At 51.9% G+C, this 20,649-nt stretch overlaps 1 protein-coding gene across 8 annotated transcripts in view; it reads right to left on the bottom strand.

Moving 5' to 3' along the window:
• Nucleotides 1-1,663: 1,663 nt before the first annotated feature.
• DNMT3A (DNA methyltransferase 3 alpha) overlaps nt 1,664-20,649 on the bottom strand; it is a 96,911-nt gene continuing 77,925 nt past the window's right edge. For 6 of the 8 annotated variants that reach the window (XM_079110127.1, XM_079110126.1, XM_079110128.1 and 3 more), the window contains 17 exons: nt 17,060-17,275; nt 16,640-16,798; nt 16,163-16,270; nt 15,761-15,917; nt 15,305-15,454; nt 15,160-15,204; nt 14,406-14,485; nt 13,783-13,895; nt 13,442-13,625; nt 13,136-13,220; nt 10,489-10,634; nt 9,637-9,727; nt 9,299-9,447; nt 8,118-8,203; nt 5,110-5,179; nt 4,172-4,290; nt 1,664-3,125 (listed from right to left, as the gene is read on the bottom strand). In XM_079110127.1, coding sequence (XP_078966253.1) covers nt 2,984-3,125; nt 4,172-4,290; nt 5,110-5,179; nt 8,118-8,203; nt 9,299-9,447; nt 9,637-9,727; nt 10,489-10,634; nt 13,136-13,220; nt 13,442-13,625; nt 13,783-13,895; nt 14,406-14,485; nt 15,160-15,204; nt 15,305-15,454; nt 15,761-15,917; nt 16,163-16,270; nt 16,640-16,798; nt 17,060-17,275 — 2,100 coding nt within the window. In that variant the 3' untranslated portion in view covers nt 1,664-2,983. Of the gene's footprint in view, nt 3,126-4,171; nt 4,291-5,109; nt 5,180-8,117; nt 8,204-9,298; nt 9,448-9,636; nt 9,728-10,488; nt 10,635-13,135; nt 13,221-13,441; nt 13,626-13,782; nt 13,896-14,405; nt 14,486-15,159; nt 15,205-15,304; nt 15,455-15,760; nt 15,918-16,162; nt 16,271-16,639; nt 16,799-17,059; nt 17,276-18,052; nt 18,121-20,649 lie in introns of all 8 variants that reach the window. The other 2 variants (XM_079110133.1, XM_079110132.1) reach the window with 1 other exon arrangement.

Below are 20,649 nucleotides of genomic sequence, written 5' to 3'. Positions count from 1 at the left end.
CAGGGGTCTGGTGGGGCTGGGGCTGGGCTCCTCTCCTTGCTGCTCCAGCCTCACCGAGATCAGTCACCACCTGCCGTGGCGGGAGGTAACGGGGTGTGATCTTATGAAATCCATCTACCGAGGAACTGAGCAGACTGGAACAGGACTACACCCCACGAGGAGGGAACAGCCACAGCTGTGAGCTTTACTCCTGAGCAATGAGCAAGGAATTCAAAGCCTCGGTGTAGTTTTGTCACTAATTACTAATTTGCTGTATTCAAAAGGTGAAGTTCACTGTCCCATTATTAATTTTTTCCCAGTGGAAGCCCTGTGGCCGAGACAAACAGGGATGTCAATTTGACTTCGTTCGGGGAGAATAGGTAGGGGGAGTCGAGGGCTGACTTGACTGGTGCCTAGAGCTGCAGGTCAATGTCACAGGTTGCTAACAGAAGAATCTGACATCACCAGGGGCAAAAGGGATAGAGTGTGACCTGCTAGAGGAAGCACCTTCTCCAATCAAACCTCCTCCTCTTCCTGCCTTCAGCACCTAGCAACTTCTGGGGTTGAAGTCTACCTGCAACCAGGGCAACAGAGGTAAAGAGCTGCTGGGCCGACTCCACAAAGTCCTGAATCCTGGGGAGGAGGGCGGGAGGGAGCTCCCTGGTGAGTGACTCGCTATGCATCCAAACAGAAGTGGGTTCCTGTGCATGTGAGACTGATTGGTGTGGGGTCTGCCTGCAGAAGGCCCCGGGCTCAGCACACCAAGCCCGCTTCCCCCGCTCCCCACTGCGTAGTATTCTTATACATGACCCTATCTATGTATTTATATAGCGCCTATCACCATAGGCCCCATCTTTTCTAGGGATGCGGACTTGGGACCATGTGCTTGACGGCACACCTCCCAGCTCTGCCGGTCCCAGGAGGTGCCGCCCCCCCTCCCATTATAAAATATATATCTCTATATGCCACATATCTACACCCCATCCATCCAGGCAAGATCTGCCTGTCGGGCCCTCGCCCTGGAGTCAGCAACGCCATCCCTTCCCACCGCCAACGCCAGGCCAGGCCAGGCCAGGCCACCTGCCCCGTAGGAAGCAGAACAAAGTGCGAGCACGTGGGGCCCCAGGCGCTGCTGACTCAAGGCAAGAGCACAGCTATCATCAGACCAAACACTAGAAAAGAAACGCACACCACTCCAAGCACACACACAGGAGAGAGACCGCAGGCCTCCCCCCGGCCCTGACACACCCGACTCACGAGGAGGGGAAGTAGAAGAGAAGAGCAAGAGCGACCAGCCCGAAGGGCAGGCCCGGGGGACGCCCTGGCCATCCAGCTTGTCACTGCACCGCCCAGTGGCCCACCTGGCCCGGGGGGAGGGAGCCAGGGCACCAGAGCCACCACTAACTTAGAAGCACCCTGCTCCCGCACCTTGGTTTGAAACCTAAAGGGTGTTGGGTTTTTGTTTTCTTAAAGAAAATCTTAAAACAAACATAATTATAACCAGAACCATAAGAATAATTATAATAAAAGGTGTCATCAGCCTCCCAGTATAAAACTGCAGCCTTTGGAGATGACCAAAAACATCACATTCCAGGGGCTCTGAGCCGCCTTGTGCACAGAGGGGAGGATGGTGAGGGCCTCATAAAAGAACACACAAAAGGCGACTTAGACAGGAAAGCACCAGTACGTTTTGTATGTTTTTTTATTTGCTCCAGGTGGGGTTTTTAACTGTCAATTTCCCACACTCTGGACTATTTCTGATCCCACCACAAGGAGCCCTCGACTCTGCTAACACGAGCCATCAGGAACGAAGACTCCTTACCCTGCCATCTTGCCAAGGGAGTCTCCTTTTAGAAAAAATTCAAGTTATTGCCTGAGTCTGGATGAACTCCATGCTCAGCCTCCCCCAGTCCCAACCACCTAAGCTGACCCCCATTTTGGCAGGGAGAAGTGGGAGAATGATGCCCCAGTTCTCCTTCATCTTGTTAAAAACCAAGGGGAAACCCCACCAGACACAGAGCCATCTTCAAGCTGAATCCCTTCCTCCATCCTTGTTTAAAACCCTTTGCACATAAGGCCAGGTGGAAGCTGATGTTTTTACTCATCTCGCTGTTTTAAAGCACCATTATGAAGTCAGGTTGTACAGTAGTTAACAGTACCTTTTATATATATATCTCATATCTATCATATATATATAAACTGTAAACAAGAGGTAACAGCGGCTTCTAGAAACTGGTATTCTTCAAGGTTTCCTGTGTGTAGGCACCTGAAATACTGTAGAAAAGTATCTTGTATGGTGTTCTGTCTCCCTGCTGCTAGCTGGGTTCTGTTCTGCATGACCAGGAATGGTGCTGGTAAGACAGCTCAGGGGCTGGGAGGGAATTCTGCCACCTGAGTGTCTCTTTTCTGTCCTCGCTTGTGCTCCTATCTGACCAGGCTAGAGACAACAACAAAAAAAAAAAAAAAAAATTAAAAACAAAAAACAAACAAAAAAAAAAACCCAATATATAAATTTCTATAGAATTTCCTTTTTTCCCTCTCTTCCACCTTTCCTCTGCAAGGTATTGTTACTATTTTTTTTTTTTTTTTTTTTTTTTTTTTACTGATTTTTGCTGTAATAACCCTCTTGTTTCAGTCACAGCAAGAAACAAAAACCCAAACAAACAAAACCCCTCTGGAAAGAGTAGAAAACAAAAGGTTTTACAAAAAAAAAAAAAAAAAAAAAAGAGGGGGGGAGCAGAGGGGACTTGGTTTGTTTTTGTGTTTTCTTTTTTTAAATAGGACTGAAGATTAACATTGAAAAATCAGGAGATGATGTCCAACCCTTTTCGCAAGGCAAAGCCCTCCGGTATTTCCGCCTCTGTGGTTTTGTTTTAAATTCCTTTTTCTCTTCTGGGTGCTGATACTTCTCTCCGTCCTCACGTTCTTGGTGTTTTATTGTGTTTGTGGTTTTTTGTTTGTTTGTTTAACTTTGTGTCACTACCTCAGTTTGCCCCCATGTCCCTTACACACAAGCAAAATATTCCTTCAGCGGAGCGAAGAGGTGGCGGATGACTGGCACGCTCCACGACCGGCCCAGCAGTCTCTGCCTTGCCAAGCGGCTCATGTTGGAGACATCAGTATAGTGGACAGGGAAGCCAAAAACCCTGGGGGAGAAGAGACAGAAAGGCAGGGTGAGCAGGGCCAAGATCAAGCGGCCCCAAAGCCATCTGATCACCTGCCAGGAGCACGTGACCAGAAGCTGTCCACAGCACCTGGGAAGGGGCGGGTGCGTCACGCTCACACCCACACACTTCTGATGGTGCCTGTCCTGCTGAATCCTTTGCTTTCTGTAACCAATTCCAACGTTTGGATGGGTCACCGACCATGTGCCTCTCACTGTGCTAGTCTCTGTGGATTTAAATGTAGTTACTGTAATCCCGACCGTGAGCTCTGAACAGCAGAAATGAAGACTAGTGAGCTGGGCACGTAGCTCAGTGGGAGAACACCTGCCTGGCATGCGCGAAGCCCTGGCTCCAATCCCCAGAACCACACACACAAACATGAAAAACACGTGTTCAAAAAGCACTTCCAAAATGCCTCTTGGACACACTACATAGTTCCCCTGATCGTGAGATCTAGATACAGGGTAGACACAGCGCAAGTCTGAATGTAACACGTGTCCACTCCTTGATTCTCCCCTAAGGAGAGGGGAGCTCCAAAAGGAGCTGGACTCCTGCCCAACTTCACAAGTGCGAGGATTTCCTGTTGCTGAAACTGGCATCTCTGTTGGCTAAATTCTGGTTAGACCCAGAGAACAAGAGCTGATCTAGCCCACCCCTTGGGCCTGCATTGCACCAAATCAGGGTGCAGAGGCTGCGTAGCCTACAAGGTCGCGGCTGCTGTGCTCACTTACAAAATACCTACGGTACAAGTTAAGGAAGTCCCCAGAGCTGCAGCATTTGAGGAGGGTTCAGCAGGCTCTCTGGAAGCCCAGGCATTCAGGGCTGATTCCAAGACCCCTCCTGAATTGTGACCAGTCAGCCAGTCCCTCCCCAGGGTCCTGCCCCTTTGGAAATGCCAATGAGGCCCTCCCTCCCACTGCACCTGTGGCTGTGGGAAACACTGGCCTGGGACGAAAGCGAAGACCCCTCCATCAAGCACAGCAGTCAGAGCACCTCACTCAGAGCCAGAATAGTAGCAGCACAGGTACCTTTCCATTTCAGTGCACCAAAGGATGTCCTCCTTCTCATTCATGAAGACGGGGAAATGCTGGTCTTTGCCCTGCTTTATGGAGTTTGACCTAGTAGTAATGGTCCTCACTTTGCTGAACTAGAAAATGGAGAGAAAAGAGGGATAAGCACACACCCCATCACCTCTGCCAAATGTTGGTGTGGCAGGCGAGCCTGGGGCTGGGTTCCAGCTGGCTCTGGAGGAGCTGGGTTTGTGGGGGAGAACCTCCCCATCCCCATGGTCCTGCTTATCTTCCCACCTTGATGTCACCTGACCACACTGGGTCCAATCTAGCTAGTCAGACTTGAGAGGCAACAGCTCTGGCCGCTGTCCTCTCTAAATCCTCCAAAGAATGGGTCCCCTCAGGAATCTGCAGGAAAAAGCAGATTGCGTGACCTGGAGGTTCAGAGTCGGGCTCTGGATGTCAGCGGTCCTGAGAGTTGGAACTGCTGGCACAGGAACTGATGCCTCACCCGCTCACACCAGATTTCTCCAGAGAAATCCACAAGATAGGAGGTAGCTCTCTGCTCTTGTAATAGGGTTCAACTAAAAATAACTTTAAAGAATATTTTTAGTTATAGATGGACACAACACCTTTATTTTTACGTGGTGCTGAAGTTTGAACCCAGTGCCTCACACGTGCCAGGTAAGTGTTCTACCACTGAATCACAACCCCAGCCCATCAACTAAAAATAATTTTTTAAAGAACACAGCAGGCCCAGAACTTTGGTAAAGACTCCTTAGTGTCTCCCTCCCAGGAGAAGCTGGGCAACTCTCTCCAGGGATGCAGGGCGCAAGGACAGTAGCTCTGGTGACCCTCCACTATCCCCAACTGCATTCTCCACACTGGTTGTGCCCACAGGCCAGAAGAGCAGGTGTGGGGAGCAGGTGTGGGGAAGGCACGGGTGTGGGGCTGACCTTGGCTATTCTGCCATGTTCCAGACACTCCTGCAGCTCCAGCTTATCATTCACAGTGGATGCCAATGGCCTAGGAGGCAGAAGAGAGAAGGTGACATCAGAGACCTGGAGAACGCAGGAAGGTCCCTAGTGAGGTGCTAATGCCAGTAGGTAAAGAGCCTGCATCCTCATCATGCGCATACAGTATAACCCTCTTCAAATTTCCCATAAACCCCCACACACTGTGGCCTTCCACATACACAATCAATCGAGACTTCATCCACACAGGCAAATGCAAAAGTGGTTTCAAATTTCCAACAGACAGATGATGCCTAGTCAGAAGTAGGGAAAACAGCACCATGTTTTAAATCAGTTATTTAAAAATGTGCCCAGTTTTAGTTTTAAGAATCCCACCACAAAGCAGGCTTTGAGAATGACAGACTATTCTGAGCTTCCTTGTGGTGATTATATGGGGTGTGGATATCAGATGAAATCCGCTGAACTGTACACCTAAAATGTATAGTGAAAGATTTTTGTTGCTGTTGTTTGTGGTCCTGGGGATCTAATCCAGAGCTTCATGCGTGCTAGGCAAGTGCTCCACCACTGAGCCACACCCCAGCCCCCACGCCCCTTTTGTAGCACTGCAGATTGAGCCCAGAGTGCTCTACCACTGAGCTACATCCCTACCCGCGATTTGTTTTACCCGCGATTTTTTTGTACTGGGGATTGATCCCACTGGTACTTTACCACCATGCTATGTCCCTGGTCCTGTTTTAATTAATTTTTAAAAAATTATTTGTTGCAGTTCTGGGGGTTGAACCCAGGGGCACTCTACCAGTGAGTCACATGCCCAGGCCTGGTCTTGCTAAGTTGCTCAGGGTGACCTCAAACTTGAGATGCTCCTGCCTCAGCCTGCCGAGTCTCTGAGATTATGCACTCAGTTTCATTTTAGAAACAGGGTCTCACCAAGTTGAAGCGGGTCTTGCTAAATTTTGAGACAGGCATTGAACTTGTAATGCTCCAGCCTCAGCCTTCTGAGTCGCTGGGATTATGGGTGTGCACCACTGTACCCAACCATTCCATCTTCCTTATTCTCTCTCTCTCTTTTTTATTTTTATTTTTTTTTGCGGTGCTGGGGATTGAACCCAGGGTCTTTCACTTGCAAGGCAAGCACTCTACCAACTGAGCTATATCCCCAGTCCTCATTTTTTCAATGATAGGATCTTGCCAAGTTGCTAAGCCTGACTTCAGATCTGCGATCCTCCTGCCTCACCTCCTAGCTTCTGGGATTAGTTTTGCACAGGCCTTGAAACACTAAAATACTATGATACCGAATATGTCACTTCTGTGGGGATAGGCTGATGACTAAAGATCACTTTTGGTGCCATCCTTTTCTGATTATTTTCTGAGTATTTCATGAAGGCTTCCCATAGCACTCCAGGATCTAAGCAGGGAAACAGGGGGCTTGTGGTCAAACCAGACACATCTGTTAGGGATGTACCATCCACTTGGCTGTGTATGATGCCTGTGCTCCTTCCAGAACCTCAGGAGTTCTAGTATTTTAGAGTTGGAAGAAGCAGTGGAAACAACCTCATAGGACCAAGATCTGTCAGGAGACAGAGTGGCTCTAGAGAAACAATGGACCAGAAGCTGGGCACGGTGGCACATACCTGTAATCCCAGTGACTTGGGAGGCCAAGGCAGGAGGATTCTAAATTCCAGACCAGGCCTGGCGATTTAGCAAGACCCTGTTCTCAGAATGAAAATATAAAAGGCTGGGGTATATTCAGTGGTAGAGTGCCCCTGGGTTCAATCTTCAGTACAAGAGGGAAAAAAGAGAGAGAAACACTGGACCACTTAAATCCATCCAGTTTTCTAACACACACATAGCTTGAGGGTCCTGCAGGGGCAATTTCAGGTTGGCTGCCCTGACCCACCTCCTTCTCAACAAGCCCTTGCAAAAGACTGCAGCTTTACAAATCTGGTGTGAAACAGGAAAGGCCCTACAACTTTATAAGAGTGGCAAAGAGGGACCTTAGATGACTGAAGTCAAGCTAAATGATGTTTTCTATTTACAGGTTTAAAGTCCACAATTCAAAACAATCTGGACAACAGATCCCCCCAGACTGGGTCTTGAGAGTAGGTGGTCCTCATTTTGCTTTTCAACTGCAAACCCTGGAACAGTTTCTTTCTCCTCTTGGGCCTTTCTAGAATGCAACTACAGCACCTGAAGAATGAAATTTCCTCTCATCTGGGAGATCTGAAAGTACAAAGTCCTTCCAACAAGGGGCCTGCAGTCAACCAAGTAAGAGGAACACACAGAATTCTCACGCTGGGAGGGTACTGCTCCGGACCCCCTTCTTCTGCCCCTCCCCCTCCTCTGTGGCTTTTCCTCGAGAGGACCTAAGGGACAGCTGGCTCTGCACACAAAGATGCAGGCAAACCAACTAGAACCCTGCAGCACAGGACTCTTGTGTAAAGAATGTGCCTTTAAAGGTCTTATGTTCTTATGTGGGCCACTGGTTGCTAGTTTTTTTTTCTTGGGACTTTTTGGTTTTTTTGGTACTAGGGATTGAATCCAGGGTACTCTCCCCCAGTGAGCTACGCCCCTATTCCTTTTTTTTTTTTTTTTTTTTTTTTTTTTTGGTGCTGGGGATCAAACCCAGGGCCTTGTGCTTACAAGGCAAGCATTCTACCGACTAAACTATCTCCCCAGCCCCCATTCCTTTTTTTTATTTGGAGATGGTCTCAGTAAGTTGCTGAGGCTGGCCTTGAACTTGCCACTCTCCCATGTCAGCCCCGTGAGTCACTGGGATTACAGGTGTGCGCTACTGTACCTGGCTGCTGGTTTTTTGAGGTAAGTAATTTTCAATAACCAGACTTCCTGTTTTTCTCAAGGAATAAAGAACATGTCAGAATAGCAGGCATTCATCAATGAAGGCTATCAATGAGGGCCTGGGAAGGACCCTCACTGACCTCGCCTTGCAGATAGCCACCCACAGCCCCCTGGGCCCAGGAGCGCTCACCAACCTGTTCATACCGGGAAGGTTACCCCAGAAGTAGCGGGCCCTATGTGCGGCTGACACTTCTTTGGCATCAATCATCACAGGGTTGGACTACAAAATAGGAGATAGTTTGAAGATGAGCAAAGGGGGAAATTAAATAGCTCTGGGTAATTTTGCTGGTTGAGAACCTTAAGGCCTCGAGGCCTCTTACGTCTCTCAGGAGGCCACACACTGGAGAAGCCTGAAGCCCCTAGGAAAAGCTGGAATTAAACCTGGCCGCATTCCATGTGCTCTTGCTGGATTCCTCTAGGCTGGCTTTGTCCACCTCTACTTTCTGCAGTGATGGTAATTATTCTCTCTCTGCACTATTCACTGCAGTAGCCACTGGTCTACTAGCTAGAGACGTTCACTTTGTACTTGAAATGAGGCCAGTGTGATGGGAACTGGCAATTCTCATGTTGATGTAAATGGCCACCCATGGAAGATATCAGGTAAGGCTGCTCCTGACCACCTGGAGGCTAAGAAAGTAAGCTCCAGTGAGTGTGGTGTGTTCACTGTGTCCACCTGATAAGCCAGGTGGATGCTGCTCACATTTAAAGCGGGAATGGCAGTTTGAGGCATTACTGGTCCAAGACTTGGACCAGTAATCAAGCTCCCAGAGGGCCCAGTCACAAGAATGCCTCTGGCTACAGAACTCCTGAGTGTGGCTCACACTTGGCTCAGAGCTGAATTAGGACTCACTTCATAGGAAATAAAAATTGAGATAAGCCATGTTTTCTTGCCAGGTGCCATAAAGCATCCGTCACAGTGCCAGGGAATGAGGACGATCCCCTCTGGTCACAGAAAATTGCATCTGCATCTCAAAGGTCTCCTGAGTGTTAGCACCACACAGAACCCCGGACCCCAGGCAGGAGTCTGGTGCCTCACCCTACTTAGAGACGGGTCCTTCAACCAGAGGTCCATGCCCACACTACCACCTCCTAGAGCGAGCGCGCCCATTCCTTCACACGGGGTGGGGGTGGGAGTTGGGGGCACTAACACGGCTTCCTCCCTTTCTACTTGGGAAGCCCAGAGCTTCCCAAACAGTCCCCTTGCAAAGCGAAGTCACCAGTCCCCAGCTCCATAATGCAGATGAGACAGGGATGAAGCAGCAGTCCAAGGTAGAAGCCATTAGTGAGCTGGCCAAACCAAGGTTGCTGGCTATACCTCGAGAAATCGCGAGATGTCCCTCTTGTCACTAACGCCCATGGCCACCACATTCTCAAAGAGCCAGAAGAAGGGGCGGTCATCTCCCTCCTTGGGCCGCGCATCATGCAGGAGGCGGTAGAACTCAAAGAAGAGCCGGCCAGTGCCCTCTGAGAGGTCGGAAGAGAAAGCCATCAGCTGGGGCTGTCTGCATCAGACAGTGGTGTGGCTCGCGCATGGGGAGGGCAAGGGAAGACAGGGTCGTTGGGAGGAGCTGACCCAGGGTAGAAATATCTAAGGAGGAAACCTAAGTGCGAAAGCACCAGCTCAAAAGGTAGAGGGGTGAGGACAGCACCTACCGTAGAGTCCCTTGCGGGCAGGGTTGACGATGGAGAGATCATTGCAGGGACTGCCCCCAATCACCAGATCGAATGGGCCCCACTCCTGGATCTGGGAAGACAAAGGCAATGTGATGGGCCTGCTGCCCAGGGGCAGAGGCAAAGGAAGAGGAATGATCTGTGAATGTGGCAAAGTCATGGAGGATCTGTGGGCTCAGCTTCTGAGCAGTGAGTAAGCAAACCAAACTGGACCATCCCTGAGGCGAGCAGGGAGCCCAGGCTGTGCCAAGCAAGAAAAGTAGCCCCTCAGCAGGCAGGAGCTCCTGGCAGTTGGGCAGGGTGTCTGTGCCATGCAAGTGCCCTCCAGGATTCCAGAGGTAGACCCAGAAAACTGGAAGAACAGAGACCTTATGCCAAGACCCTGCCCAGAGCTCCCCTGGAAGTGAAAGCTGCTAAGCTATTTGCCCAAAGTATTCAGAAGATGAGAACCTTCCTCTCCATTTTGAAGTACTTTATCATAAAGGGTCAAGAAATCAACCCAGAGAGCAACTGAGCCCCAAAAGATAAGCTCCCAAATTCCAGCCCTCCCCCCCCCCCCCCCCCCCCCCCCGGTGCTAGCAGTGGAACCCAGGGCCTCATGCATGCCAGGCAAGTGCTGTACCACTGAGCTATACCCCAGCCCCAAGTTCCCATTTCCAATTTGCCTATTACCCTTGCAAGTCAAAGACGAAAACTAGAAGATAAGGAGGCTGGGGGAAGCATGAAAAGGAAACAGCCGGTGGGTGAAGAGAATGAAAGGGGAGCGGGGGCTGCCTCTAGGAGCTGAAGGTGCAGGGAAGAGAAGGCAGGATGTGCCCCGCAGCACTGACATACATGCTTCTGTGTGACGCTGCGGACGTCCCCGACGTACATGATCTTCCCCTGGTGTCGCACCATGCCCACTGTGATGGAGTCCTCACACACCTCCGAAGCTATGTAGCGGTCCACCTGGATGCCCAAGTCCTTCAGCACCAGGAGCCCTGTGCCAACCAGACACAAGGTCAGCTGCAGGCCCCACCTCTGCCCTGCCCATGCACCTGTCTGAAATACTTTTTGGACAAACTGGAACATCTGCACAAGGGCACAGTGGTTCTGTTTCACTCCTAGTTTGGCCTACTCGAAAGGTAGCCAGAGCCAGGGACACTTGACCAGACGGTGGCTGGTTCCAGGGTCCAGAGAGAACCATTTACTTTTTGGTGGCCTTTCCTTGTAGCTCCTACATTGACATCTTGGTCCTTCTTCACCCCTGTATCACCTCCACCTGAAATTCTGTCCCACCCTTCAAGATTTCACTGGATGCCACCAGCTCTAAAAAGGTTTCATCAACGCTCCATCCCACAGCAGTCCCCTGGAGTCATCTGGAACACCCCAACACTTTCCATCCTTCAACATCATTAGAGTATTTCCCTAATCCAGTCCCTCCCTAGGACTGCCAGTGTCTGAGACAAATAGAAGGGTTCATGTGCTGAGCTAACTTCCTGCCCACGATCCCTCTTGTCAATGCTGCTGAGACAAGGAAACAATGAGAACAGACCCCAAGAGCTTCGGGAGAAACGGAAGACAGTGGCACCATTTCCACTGCTCCCGGAAGGTCTCTCCAAGGAGCTTTTGCAGCTTCTTGGTGTGATGTAATTCTGAAAGATCCCGAAGGTCTAGCCTGGGAAACTTGAATTGCATGTGAACTTCTCTAGATTTATAGGACATCAGCAGTGAGCTGAGAAGACAAAAGTATGGCTGGGATATGACCCCCACCTCACCCCTTTGACCAAGGCCCCCAGGCTTGGACCATCTGTAGCACCCTCCAATCACATGAAGACACAAAGTTCTAAGGCAAGCAATGCCCTTTTTTGCTTTTTTTGTAAGCACTTGGAGTTGAACCCAGGGCCCTATGCATGTAAGGGCCCCATGCAACTCTACCACTGAGTTGCATCCCAAGCCCAGCAATTATATTCTTAGAAACAGAGGCCCTCAGCCTGGGAAGAGGGTAGGGGTAGCAGTATATATTCAGCTCAACCTTCAGGAGGGTTTTCTGGCAGCATCAAGAGCTGCATGTAAAATAATGATAATGACAATGCCTGACCAGGACCCAGCATTCCCTAAGGGATTGTCCTTAGGAGATAATGGCTTAACTATATAAAAATGTATTTAGCTGGGTGCATTGGTACAGGTCCATAACCCCAGCAGATCTGAAGGCTGAGGCAGGAAACTGCAAGTTCAAAGCCAAACTCAGCAATTTACTTAGAGTCCCTGTCTCCAAATAAAAAATAAAAAGGACTGGAGATGTGGCTTGGTGGTTAAGTACCCCTGGGTTCAATCCCTGGTACCAAAAAAAAAAAAAAAAAAAAAAAAAAAAAAAAAAAAAAAAAAAAAAAAATATATTTACAAGGAAGCTTGTCACAGCACTGCTTATACTAATGAAAAAACAGGAAACAACCTAATGGGGGTCAGTTAATAATTTGCACTATTTTTTTTTTTTTTTTTTTTTCTTGCACTGGGGATCAAACCCAAGGATACTTTACGACTGAGTTACATTCCCAGTCCTTTTATGAGACAGGGTCTGAGTAAGTTGCTGAGGTTGGTCTTGAACTTGTAATCCTCCTACCTCAGCCTCTGAGTCAAGATTACAGTACTTTCACTTGAGGAAATCCAACACAGCACTTACAAATGAATGTAGCTTTACATTGGTTGATGTGAAAAAAGAGTTATAAGAAATGACAAGGCAAGTTACAAAACAGTATGCATCCACATTCTTGGTTAACTAGAGGCCTGATTATGTAAACATACACGTGCACAGGAGAAAATTCTAAAAGCCCAGTGCCTCCTGCATGCCAGCAAGTGCTCCACCACTGACCCACAACCCCAGCTCTATTTAATTTTTTTGGTACTAGGGATTTAACCAGGAGCACTTTTATCATCCCCAGCCCTTTATTTTCTATTTCGAGACAGGGTCTCACTAAGTTGCTGAGGCTGGCCTTCAACTTGTGATCCTCCTGTTTTGGCCTCTTGAGTTGCTGGGGTTGACTATTTTATTTATAAGCAGTCATTCCTATTCCACTGTAGGATCTCTTTCATTAGGGGAAGTACCCACTGGGCAGATTCATTTGACTAAATTTACTTTTCACTTTTGGCTAAAACCCATGTCCACAGACTGCATAATTTTTCATTTAACATCAAAGTTTCCTCTTTATGATAATATTCCCCCCCCAGTACTGGGGACTGAACCCTAGGACAGTCTACCTTTGGGATTCTTTCCCAGCCCTTTTTCAAAACTTTTGAGACAAGGTTTTGCCAAGTTGCACAGGCTAGCCTTGAACTGGTGACCCTCCTGCCTCAGCCTCCCAGTAGCTGGGTTTACAGGTAGGTGCCACTGCACCCGGTTAGTGTAGGATAACATTTTAATAGCTACACTGTCAACACGCTTACATGGCTCCCCTGTCCAAGGACAAGGAAGCCAGCATTTCTTGGAACCTGTGCCACTCACCTGTAGCAATTCCATCAAATAGAGATAGCACCCGGATGGGCTTCCTCTTCTCGGCTGGGACAGGTGGGTAAACCTTCGGAGGGTCCTAAGCAGTGGGCACAGTGATCAGGTCTACACTCAGGACAGCCCCACCATCCCCACCCTGGGCTGCCTTCCCAGCCCATGAGTGCTTAGGTCTTCTAGGTCTGAAAACCCCATGCACGGCTTGACTATTTCTGCTTATTGCCCAGGCCCTCCTACCCACCAAAGTGCTCTGCCTGGGTCAGCCAAGAGCATTCAAGATCACACCTCAGGCCCAGCACTCACAAATTCCTGGTCGTGGTTATTGGCGAAGAACATCTGAAGCCGTGAGGGCCAGTCGTCCCGCCGCCGCAGCAGCCCGTAAGTGCCCTTGTGCCCACACATGTAGCAGTTCCAGGGGTCTTCCTTAATGGCTGCTTGGGCAGCCCCTGGCCCCACCAAGAGGTCCACACACTCCACGCAAAAGCACCTGGAAGGAAACCCAGTGAGCAGGGGGCACCTCTCAGTCCCAGTCCAGGGAGACCAGAGTGTATAACCTGGAATGGAAGCACTCAGTCCAGAGCACGGCTGTTAGGGCAAGCAGGACAGCCCAGGTCCCGGGCAGGGTCTGGAGCAGGGAACCTCACCTGCAGCAGTTGTTGTTCCCACACATGAGCACCTCGCGCCCTCCACAGCAGATGGTGCAATAGGACTGATAACCGTCATCGTCATACTGGTATGCGCACTCCAGGAAGCAGTTCTAGGAAGGGATGCAGAGGGTCAGAAACCACCAGGCAGGGTCCAGCAGAGCCAGGGTAAAGGCAGGCTCTGAACCTGGCCCCTTGGAGCCTTGACTCAGCCCTGGAGACAGAACCCTGCTGCCCCAGGTCAGGTCTGCAGTTCAGGGAAGGGGAAGCCTCGCCTCCCCACATACCACAGGGGAGGGACCAAAGAAGGGCCCAAGAGCAAGGCCAGGGCCGGAGGGGAGCTGCCCACCACATTGCTCCCTCCTGCAGCTTTTCTTCCAGGGCTCCCAAGGACATGACAACCCACGAGTCAGCCCGCTTGAGCCCACTTCTCTGCTGCCCACCCCTTCAAATCAGTGACTGCCACTTAAGCCCAGCTGATGCCCACATCTGGGTCCCAGAATAGGGCTTGAGAAGATATTTGAGGACAGAAAAAGAACAAGCCAAAAGCTTGGAGACCAAGGGCTCATTCGCTCAGAACTCTGCTTGTGGAATCACCTGGAGGTCTCCATCACACTCCCTACCTTGCAGTTCTGGCACATTCCACCGATGAACAGAGGGTGCTCCAGGGTGACATTGAGGCTCCCACAAGAGATGCAAATATCTACAAAGCGGCATGTATTTTGTGAGCAACTCCAGAGCCCCTCACCAGACCACGGCCCAGACCCAGAGATGTTCCACAAAGCGGGTGCCAGGGCAGTAGCCAAAAAGGCAGGCAGAAAGAAGCCGGAACCCCCACCCCACAGAGCAGCAATGCCACCATCCAGCAACAGGGTGACCTGGAGGAAACCCACTCGCGAGAAGAGGGTCCTGGCTTTGTTGCTCTGGAGTTATTCCAGGGGCAGCCTGGTCCCTGTCCCCAATCCTTCCAGGTACTGGGAACTATGAGCAAGATCAGTACCATTATGGCAAGGGAGACAGATGTGGGATGACAGGTGAGAAAGGATGAATGGTCAGGAGATCATCTTCAGACCATGTTCAATCATGTCCTAAGGCCACACTTCTGACTCACTAGGGTGTCACGAACCCCAAAGGCCAGACTATGCCACTGACAGAAAAGCAAATTCCTGACACTAGGACGACAGATGGTACGTGAAGCAGGCTGGAGGTGGCGGGGCTAGCAGACAGGCCTCCCGAGTGCTGACGTCACGGGGCCCATGGCATTCCAACCTTTCCAAGAACCTGTGCCAAAGCCACTGCACGCCTGAGCTACACAAGCGGCCAGGGTCTCCTGCCTGCCTATGCTAGGAGCACCCGACTCCCAGGAAGCAGACTCACCCTCAATGTTCCGGCATTTCTGCCGCACCTCGTACACCAGCCGCTCTGCAGAGGGAGGGAAGGCTGCATCAGAAGAGGCCACCCAGGCCATGCCTGCCCTTGGTAGGCCACCCTCCCAAGTCATCCTCCAGAGGCAGCCACCCACCTCTTGTGCGTTCATCAATAATCTCCTTGACCTTGGGTTTCTCAGTTGTGCTCTTCCGTGGCTTTTTGGCTGGTGGGGGTGGCGCATAGGCAGCTGCCTCAGGCTCGACCCACATGTCTGTGTAAACTTCCTTGTAGGGATTCTTCTCCTCTGCATCAGGAAGGCAGGAGACCAAGTCAGTTACAGGCTGCCATGGAGCCCCATCTCCCCTGCCATGCGACCTGCAGTGGGGTGCAGCCCGGCCCTCAACTGGTTGCTACCTCCCAACTCTCGGGGTCAGGCAAGCCAGTGCAGGGTTCCTACACTGCCTGGAATCCAGGGGAGGGAAGCCATGGCCACTCCTACTGGGCCCCTCTGAGGGACCTTGGCAGCTCTTCCTAACAATGGCTCCCCAAGCCCTGGCCGGGATCTGGCTGGTGGGGGTGCCAAAAGGCTGGGCTGGGTACCCATATTTACCTTCCGGTGGCTCTAGGCCCTTTGGGCCGGAGGGCTGGAAGCCCCCGAGGGCCCATTCGATCATCTGCTTGTTCTGCACCTCCACGGCCTTGGCGGTGTCGCTCTCGTCGCTGTCATGGCAGGCTGGGAACAGCTTCCCCGCACGACTGCTGGCCACCTGGAGGCAACATGTGGGAGCACAGGTCAGCTCAGGTGCATGGCAGGTGAGGCCGACTCAAAGCTGGCTCCGGAGCAGCAAGGTGGGCGGGGTGGGGATGGGAGACCGTCTGAGGAGGTGGGCCGGGAAGGGGCGGCCAGTGAGCTTGGGAAGAACTCACAGCCAGAGGGTCTTGAGCTGTGCCCAATTTCACTGCAGCTTCTTGCTAAGCTCCCTCCTCTGAGCCCCTGGAGGGCACCACTCACCTGTAAGACTTCATAGATGGCTTTGCGGTACATGGGCTGCTTGTTGTAGGTGGCCTGGTGGAAGGCGCTGCAGAATGAGCTCAGTGGCATCAGCTTCTCAACACATACCTGGGGATGAGGTGACCATTTGCTCCTCCTCACTCTCAAACCCCCACCCCAGGGAGTGCCTCGCAATTCTCAGGGTTGGGAGGTATTGACAAATAATGACAAATGAGGGGACTGGACCAAGAGCGGGAAGGCCACCTGAAGGCAGGTGGAAAGAAATTCTTGTGGAAGGGCTCCTGGCAGCTAACAGGCTGCAGGCTCCAGTCTGAGCCAGGGGTATGACCTAATCATCTCCAGGGTTTCTTCCATATACCATGTGCAGACATAAAGAGCCCACGTCTACCACCCCAATTCCAGATAAAATGCCCCAGCCAAATCTACAGGCCCTGAGGCCCACGACCCCCAACACACTCCAGCCAACCCCAGACTCACCACTGAGAACTTGCCGTCTCCGAACCACATGACCCAGCGGGTGCCTTCAGCTGCACGGCTCCGGCCCGTCATCCACCAAGACACAATGCGGCCTGGCCACCAGGAGAAGCCCCGCAGTTTCCCCCACACCAGCTCCCCAATGCCAAAGCCCCGGCCGTCCTGGAGCCCCAAGGAGCAGAAATAATTACATGGTGGTCACGTGGCCCTGCCACCCTGACCCCCCCATGGCAACCCCAGCCCTGGCCGTCCGGGGGCAAGACAGCCAGGAGAGAGCTCCACAGGAAAGGAGAGAGGCAGCAAAATCGGGGCAATGACAAACCAGGCCAGGGGTCGGATAGAGAGTGAACGGCCAGAGGGAGATGGAGAGCGGATGGGGGGAGCTGGCAGTGGACTAGGCTGGTGAAGTAGCAAGCCGCTCACCTCATACTCTGGCTCATCGTCAGCTGATTTGGTGGCATTCTTGTCCCCAGCATCAGCCCCCACGGGCTCGGGTGTGGTGGCCACGGTGGGAGATGCTGGGTCAGTGGGCTGCTGCACAGCAGGAGGGCTGGCCTCCTCCACCTTCTGAGACTCTCCGGACCCCTGGTTCTCCTCCACAGCATTCATTACTGCAATTACCTTGGCTTTCTTCTCAGCCTGAGGAAACAAGGAGCATGAAGTCACCTTGACCCCTCCAGGAACCAGCAAGGCAACTGAGATGGAGGGGCTGGCTCTTCTCAACCCGTCGGTGGTCTGGAGACAGTGACGGGAAGTAAGGGGCCAGAGAGAACAGCTCTTCCCTCATCAACCCAACTGGCTGGCCATGGAAATGGAAACAGCTGAAGTTGAGAGGTGAGCTCAAATAACTCGATTCCATTCCAGCCTTTTTTTCTGCCTCTCAGGAAACCTCCCTCCATGGCCTGATCCTCACCCGGGCCAGCTCATTAGTTGCCCACCCTCTGATCTGGAAAGGATAATTCTATTCAAATATTAATTATGCACCATTGTTCAGGCACAGATATTGGCTCCAGTCTCTCCTTTCTTCCTTTCCAATCAAGGGGAGTTCTCATCTTTTTCTCCACAATTTCCCTTGGCAATCATCTCTTGTTTTCCTGGTCTCTAGATCACAGTTCTAGTTCTGTGATGTCTACTGATTGTTCATAGAGCACATCTCCCCCCACATCTGCTCCAAGACCATAGAATGCTCCACAAGAGCCTGCCTGCTCCCATGCTCAGACTTCATTAAGAGCTTTCGTGTCACAGCTAACATACTGTATGCTGTTACCTTCTATGTGCACCTTTCAGAACCATAAATACATTGATTCATTCGATTATTTGCTGAGCACACAGATCAGGCACTCTCTGCCATCCCACCAACAAATTAATAATCCAAACCCCCATTATTTTCCCATTGAACAGTCTCCAATCTTTCACCGTATCACACTCGTCTTTGAGGCTACGATCCACACGCCCATTCCTTCTCAAAACCTGCTCCAGGATCCCTATAAAGGAGAATGAAATCCTTGGTACTTAGTTCTGAGAACCATTCAACTTAATCTCACCCCCACTACTGAACCTAGGACACCCAGACCTCACACTTCAAGGCTCTGCAACCATTTTCCAGCACACCAGAGTCAGCAGGGAAAATCCTATTTCTGTGTGTGTGTGTGTTTAGGTCTTTGACAAAGGCCAAACACGCGCTCTACTCCTGAGCTCCACCACCAGCCCCCCAAATTCCATTTTCAACACAGCTTTCCCCCAAGAGCCTGGAGTAGCTAATGCAAACCCACCCTCAAGATTTCAAGTGATCAGAAAGCAACCTGGAGTATAAGAGATCTAAACCAGAAGTCCGAACAGTTCATTCCCTTCTTAGCCTGGCAGCTCATTAATAGCGGACTGGCCCAGTCCCTTCCTTTCAGAGTTGCCCCAGTCTGAAGGGCATTTGAACTGCAGGGTTTCTGGTCACCTGTTTAAGAATCTGACATATACATGTATCAAGAATTCCAAGGACAATCGCAAAGCCTGTCAATGAACCCCGTATCCAAGGGTCCCAGGTTAAGAACCTCTAGTCAATGATCTAGTGCACTGATTGGTAGATTTGCTTTATTTCATTCAAATCTTCAAGTTTTGCCTTGCGGCAACAAATCAAATCTTTTTCTTGTGGCAATTCCTATAACATGGAGGATGTTAGTCATAGCTTTCTCTCACTTCAAATTCTAAAATGAGATAAGGTATCCTTTGCCCCCAGCCCACAGACAGCTGGGAAAATGAGCTCAAGGTGGCCTGGTGGAGTGGAGGAATGCAGAGTAATTGCTCAACCCACCTCCGCCCCAAGCTCACCTGGTCCCCCACCTCACCTGGTCCACCTGGTCGGAACTTTGGCTTCCCCTTCCTTCCAAATCATTGAGCTACCACCTTCCCCCGCAAGAAGATGTACCAAGGCTTGGCCTCTAGGGAACCCACTTCTTTTCCTGGGATCACCAGCTAGTCACTCTCACAGATAAGACCCCCCCCACCCCTGGCCCCCACCTGGTGGTCTGCTCCCTCTGTTGTGCTTTCTTGACCTTCAGGCAGGGACGACTGACCTAGATTAGAATGTTGCCTCGAAAGTCCCAAAGACACTGTTTGTAGGACTGCGAGGCCCTCAGCCAGTACAAGGCATGCAGGTGGCAGAGGACAGGAGGGGAAGGGACCCCCTATAACTTCCACAGTAAGCAGCAGCCAGTGAGTGCCAGCTCTCCCCCAGGTTCCAGGGTCTCGAAGGGAGTCGTGCCTGCCACCACCCTCAGTACTCCCCCACAGCCCCTTTGTCTCCCTCCTCACCCCCTCCACAGCAGTTCCTGAAAATTCTTCTGCCCCCACAACTTCCCCCGGCTTGTCAGATGCTGCCGCTGATAGCTGCTCCGCATCCCCAACCCACTCTGAGAACACGCGCCCAGCACGGTAGAGACTGGCAGAGGAGGAAGGGGGCCTCCACCAGGACCAGGCAGCAGAGGAGGGGGTTAGCAGCAGGAGGCCAGAGGAAAAGGGAAGAAGGGCCGGAGCAGCCGGTGGGGGAGGGGCCTCATTAGAATAGTCAGCCCGGGGCCGGAGAACCAACCTCCTTTCCTCCTCCACCACCCCTGACCTTCTCCCCAGGGGAACAATAGGAGAGGGAAGGGTTAACTCGGGGCTCTCCGCTTTGGGCTGATGGCTCCTCTCCCTTAGAGGAGGCCGAGAGTCTGAGCAGGGTCCAAAGAGGGACGCTACACCATCCCCCACTACTTCTGGCTCAAGGAAGTCACTTGGCCAGGAGTTTGTCCAGTCTGGGGAAAGCCACTGGTAATTCCACTGACTACAGCCTCCCGGCCCAGTTCCACTCCTAGGGCAGCTGTCCGCCTCCACCTCCTCCTGCAACACCATCCCAAAGGTCAGAGGTCTGAGCACCAGTGCTTCCAAGCCCACGAGGTCTTGGGCCATCCCTGCGTCACACGGCATCAGGCTGCCCCCACGCCCCCTGTCAGGGTTGCCCTGCTCTCTTCCACCCCCCACCACTTCCTTTTGGCTGCCTGCCCTGTGGCTCCCTGGAACTCCAAGGGGAGAAAACTGTCCCTCTCATGAGGCCACAATCTGGAAGGTCCCTGAGGGCAGTGTGGTCCCCCAAGCAGGCACACGGGTCAGCGAGAAATCGCCAGGTACCATCTGCCAGCAGCTCAGGCCAAGCTGCTTCCAACCCAACTCCTGGTCACAGCTGCCCTCGGCCAAGCCGCCTGCTCCCCCAGCCTGCAGTTACCACTGCCGGGGCTGCTCTTCCAGTCCCCTGAGGGCGCCAGGTGCCACTAGAGCCCGGTGAGGAGTGGGGCCCTGGGGTTCCTGAGCAGGAGTGGGCGGGACGGCACTGAGTCAGCATCTCCAGAACTCAAGCGGGCCGGGGACGCCGAGGCAGCTGCGGGCCGGGGAGGCATACTTGACTCTTTGCAAACACAGAGGGCTGCGGGGATCCTCCCACCGGCCCGGCCGCCTCCCCGCCCCCCAGTCTCCCCAGGGCTCCG

The sequence above is a fragment of the Sciurus vulgaris genome (genome assembly GCF_902686455.1).
Source record: "Sciurus vulgaris genome assembly, chromosome: 14".
Lineage (NCBI taxonomy): Eukaryota > Metazoa > Chordata > Mammalia > Rodentia > Sciuridae > Sciurus > Sciurus vulgaris.
Note: the sequence above shows the minus strand (reverse complement) of the source record. Positions and strands in the feature narration are given on the sequence as shown.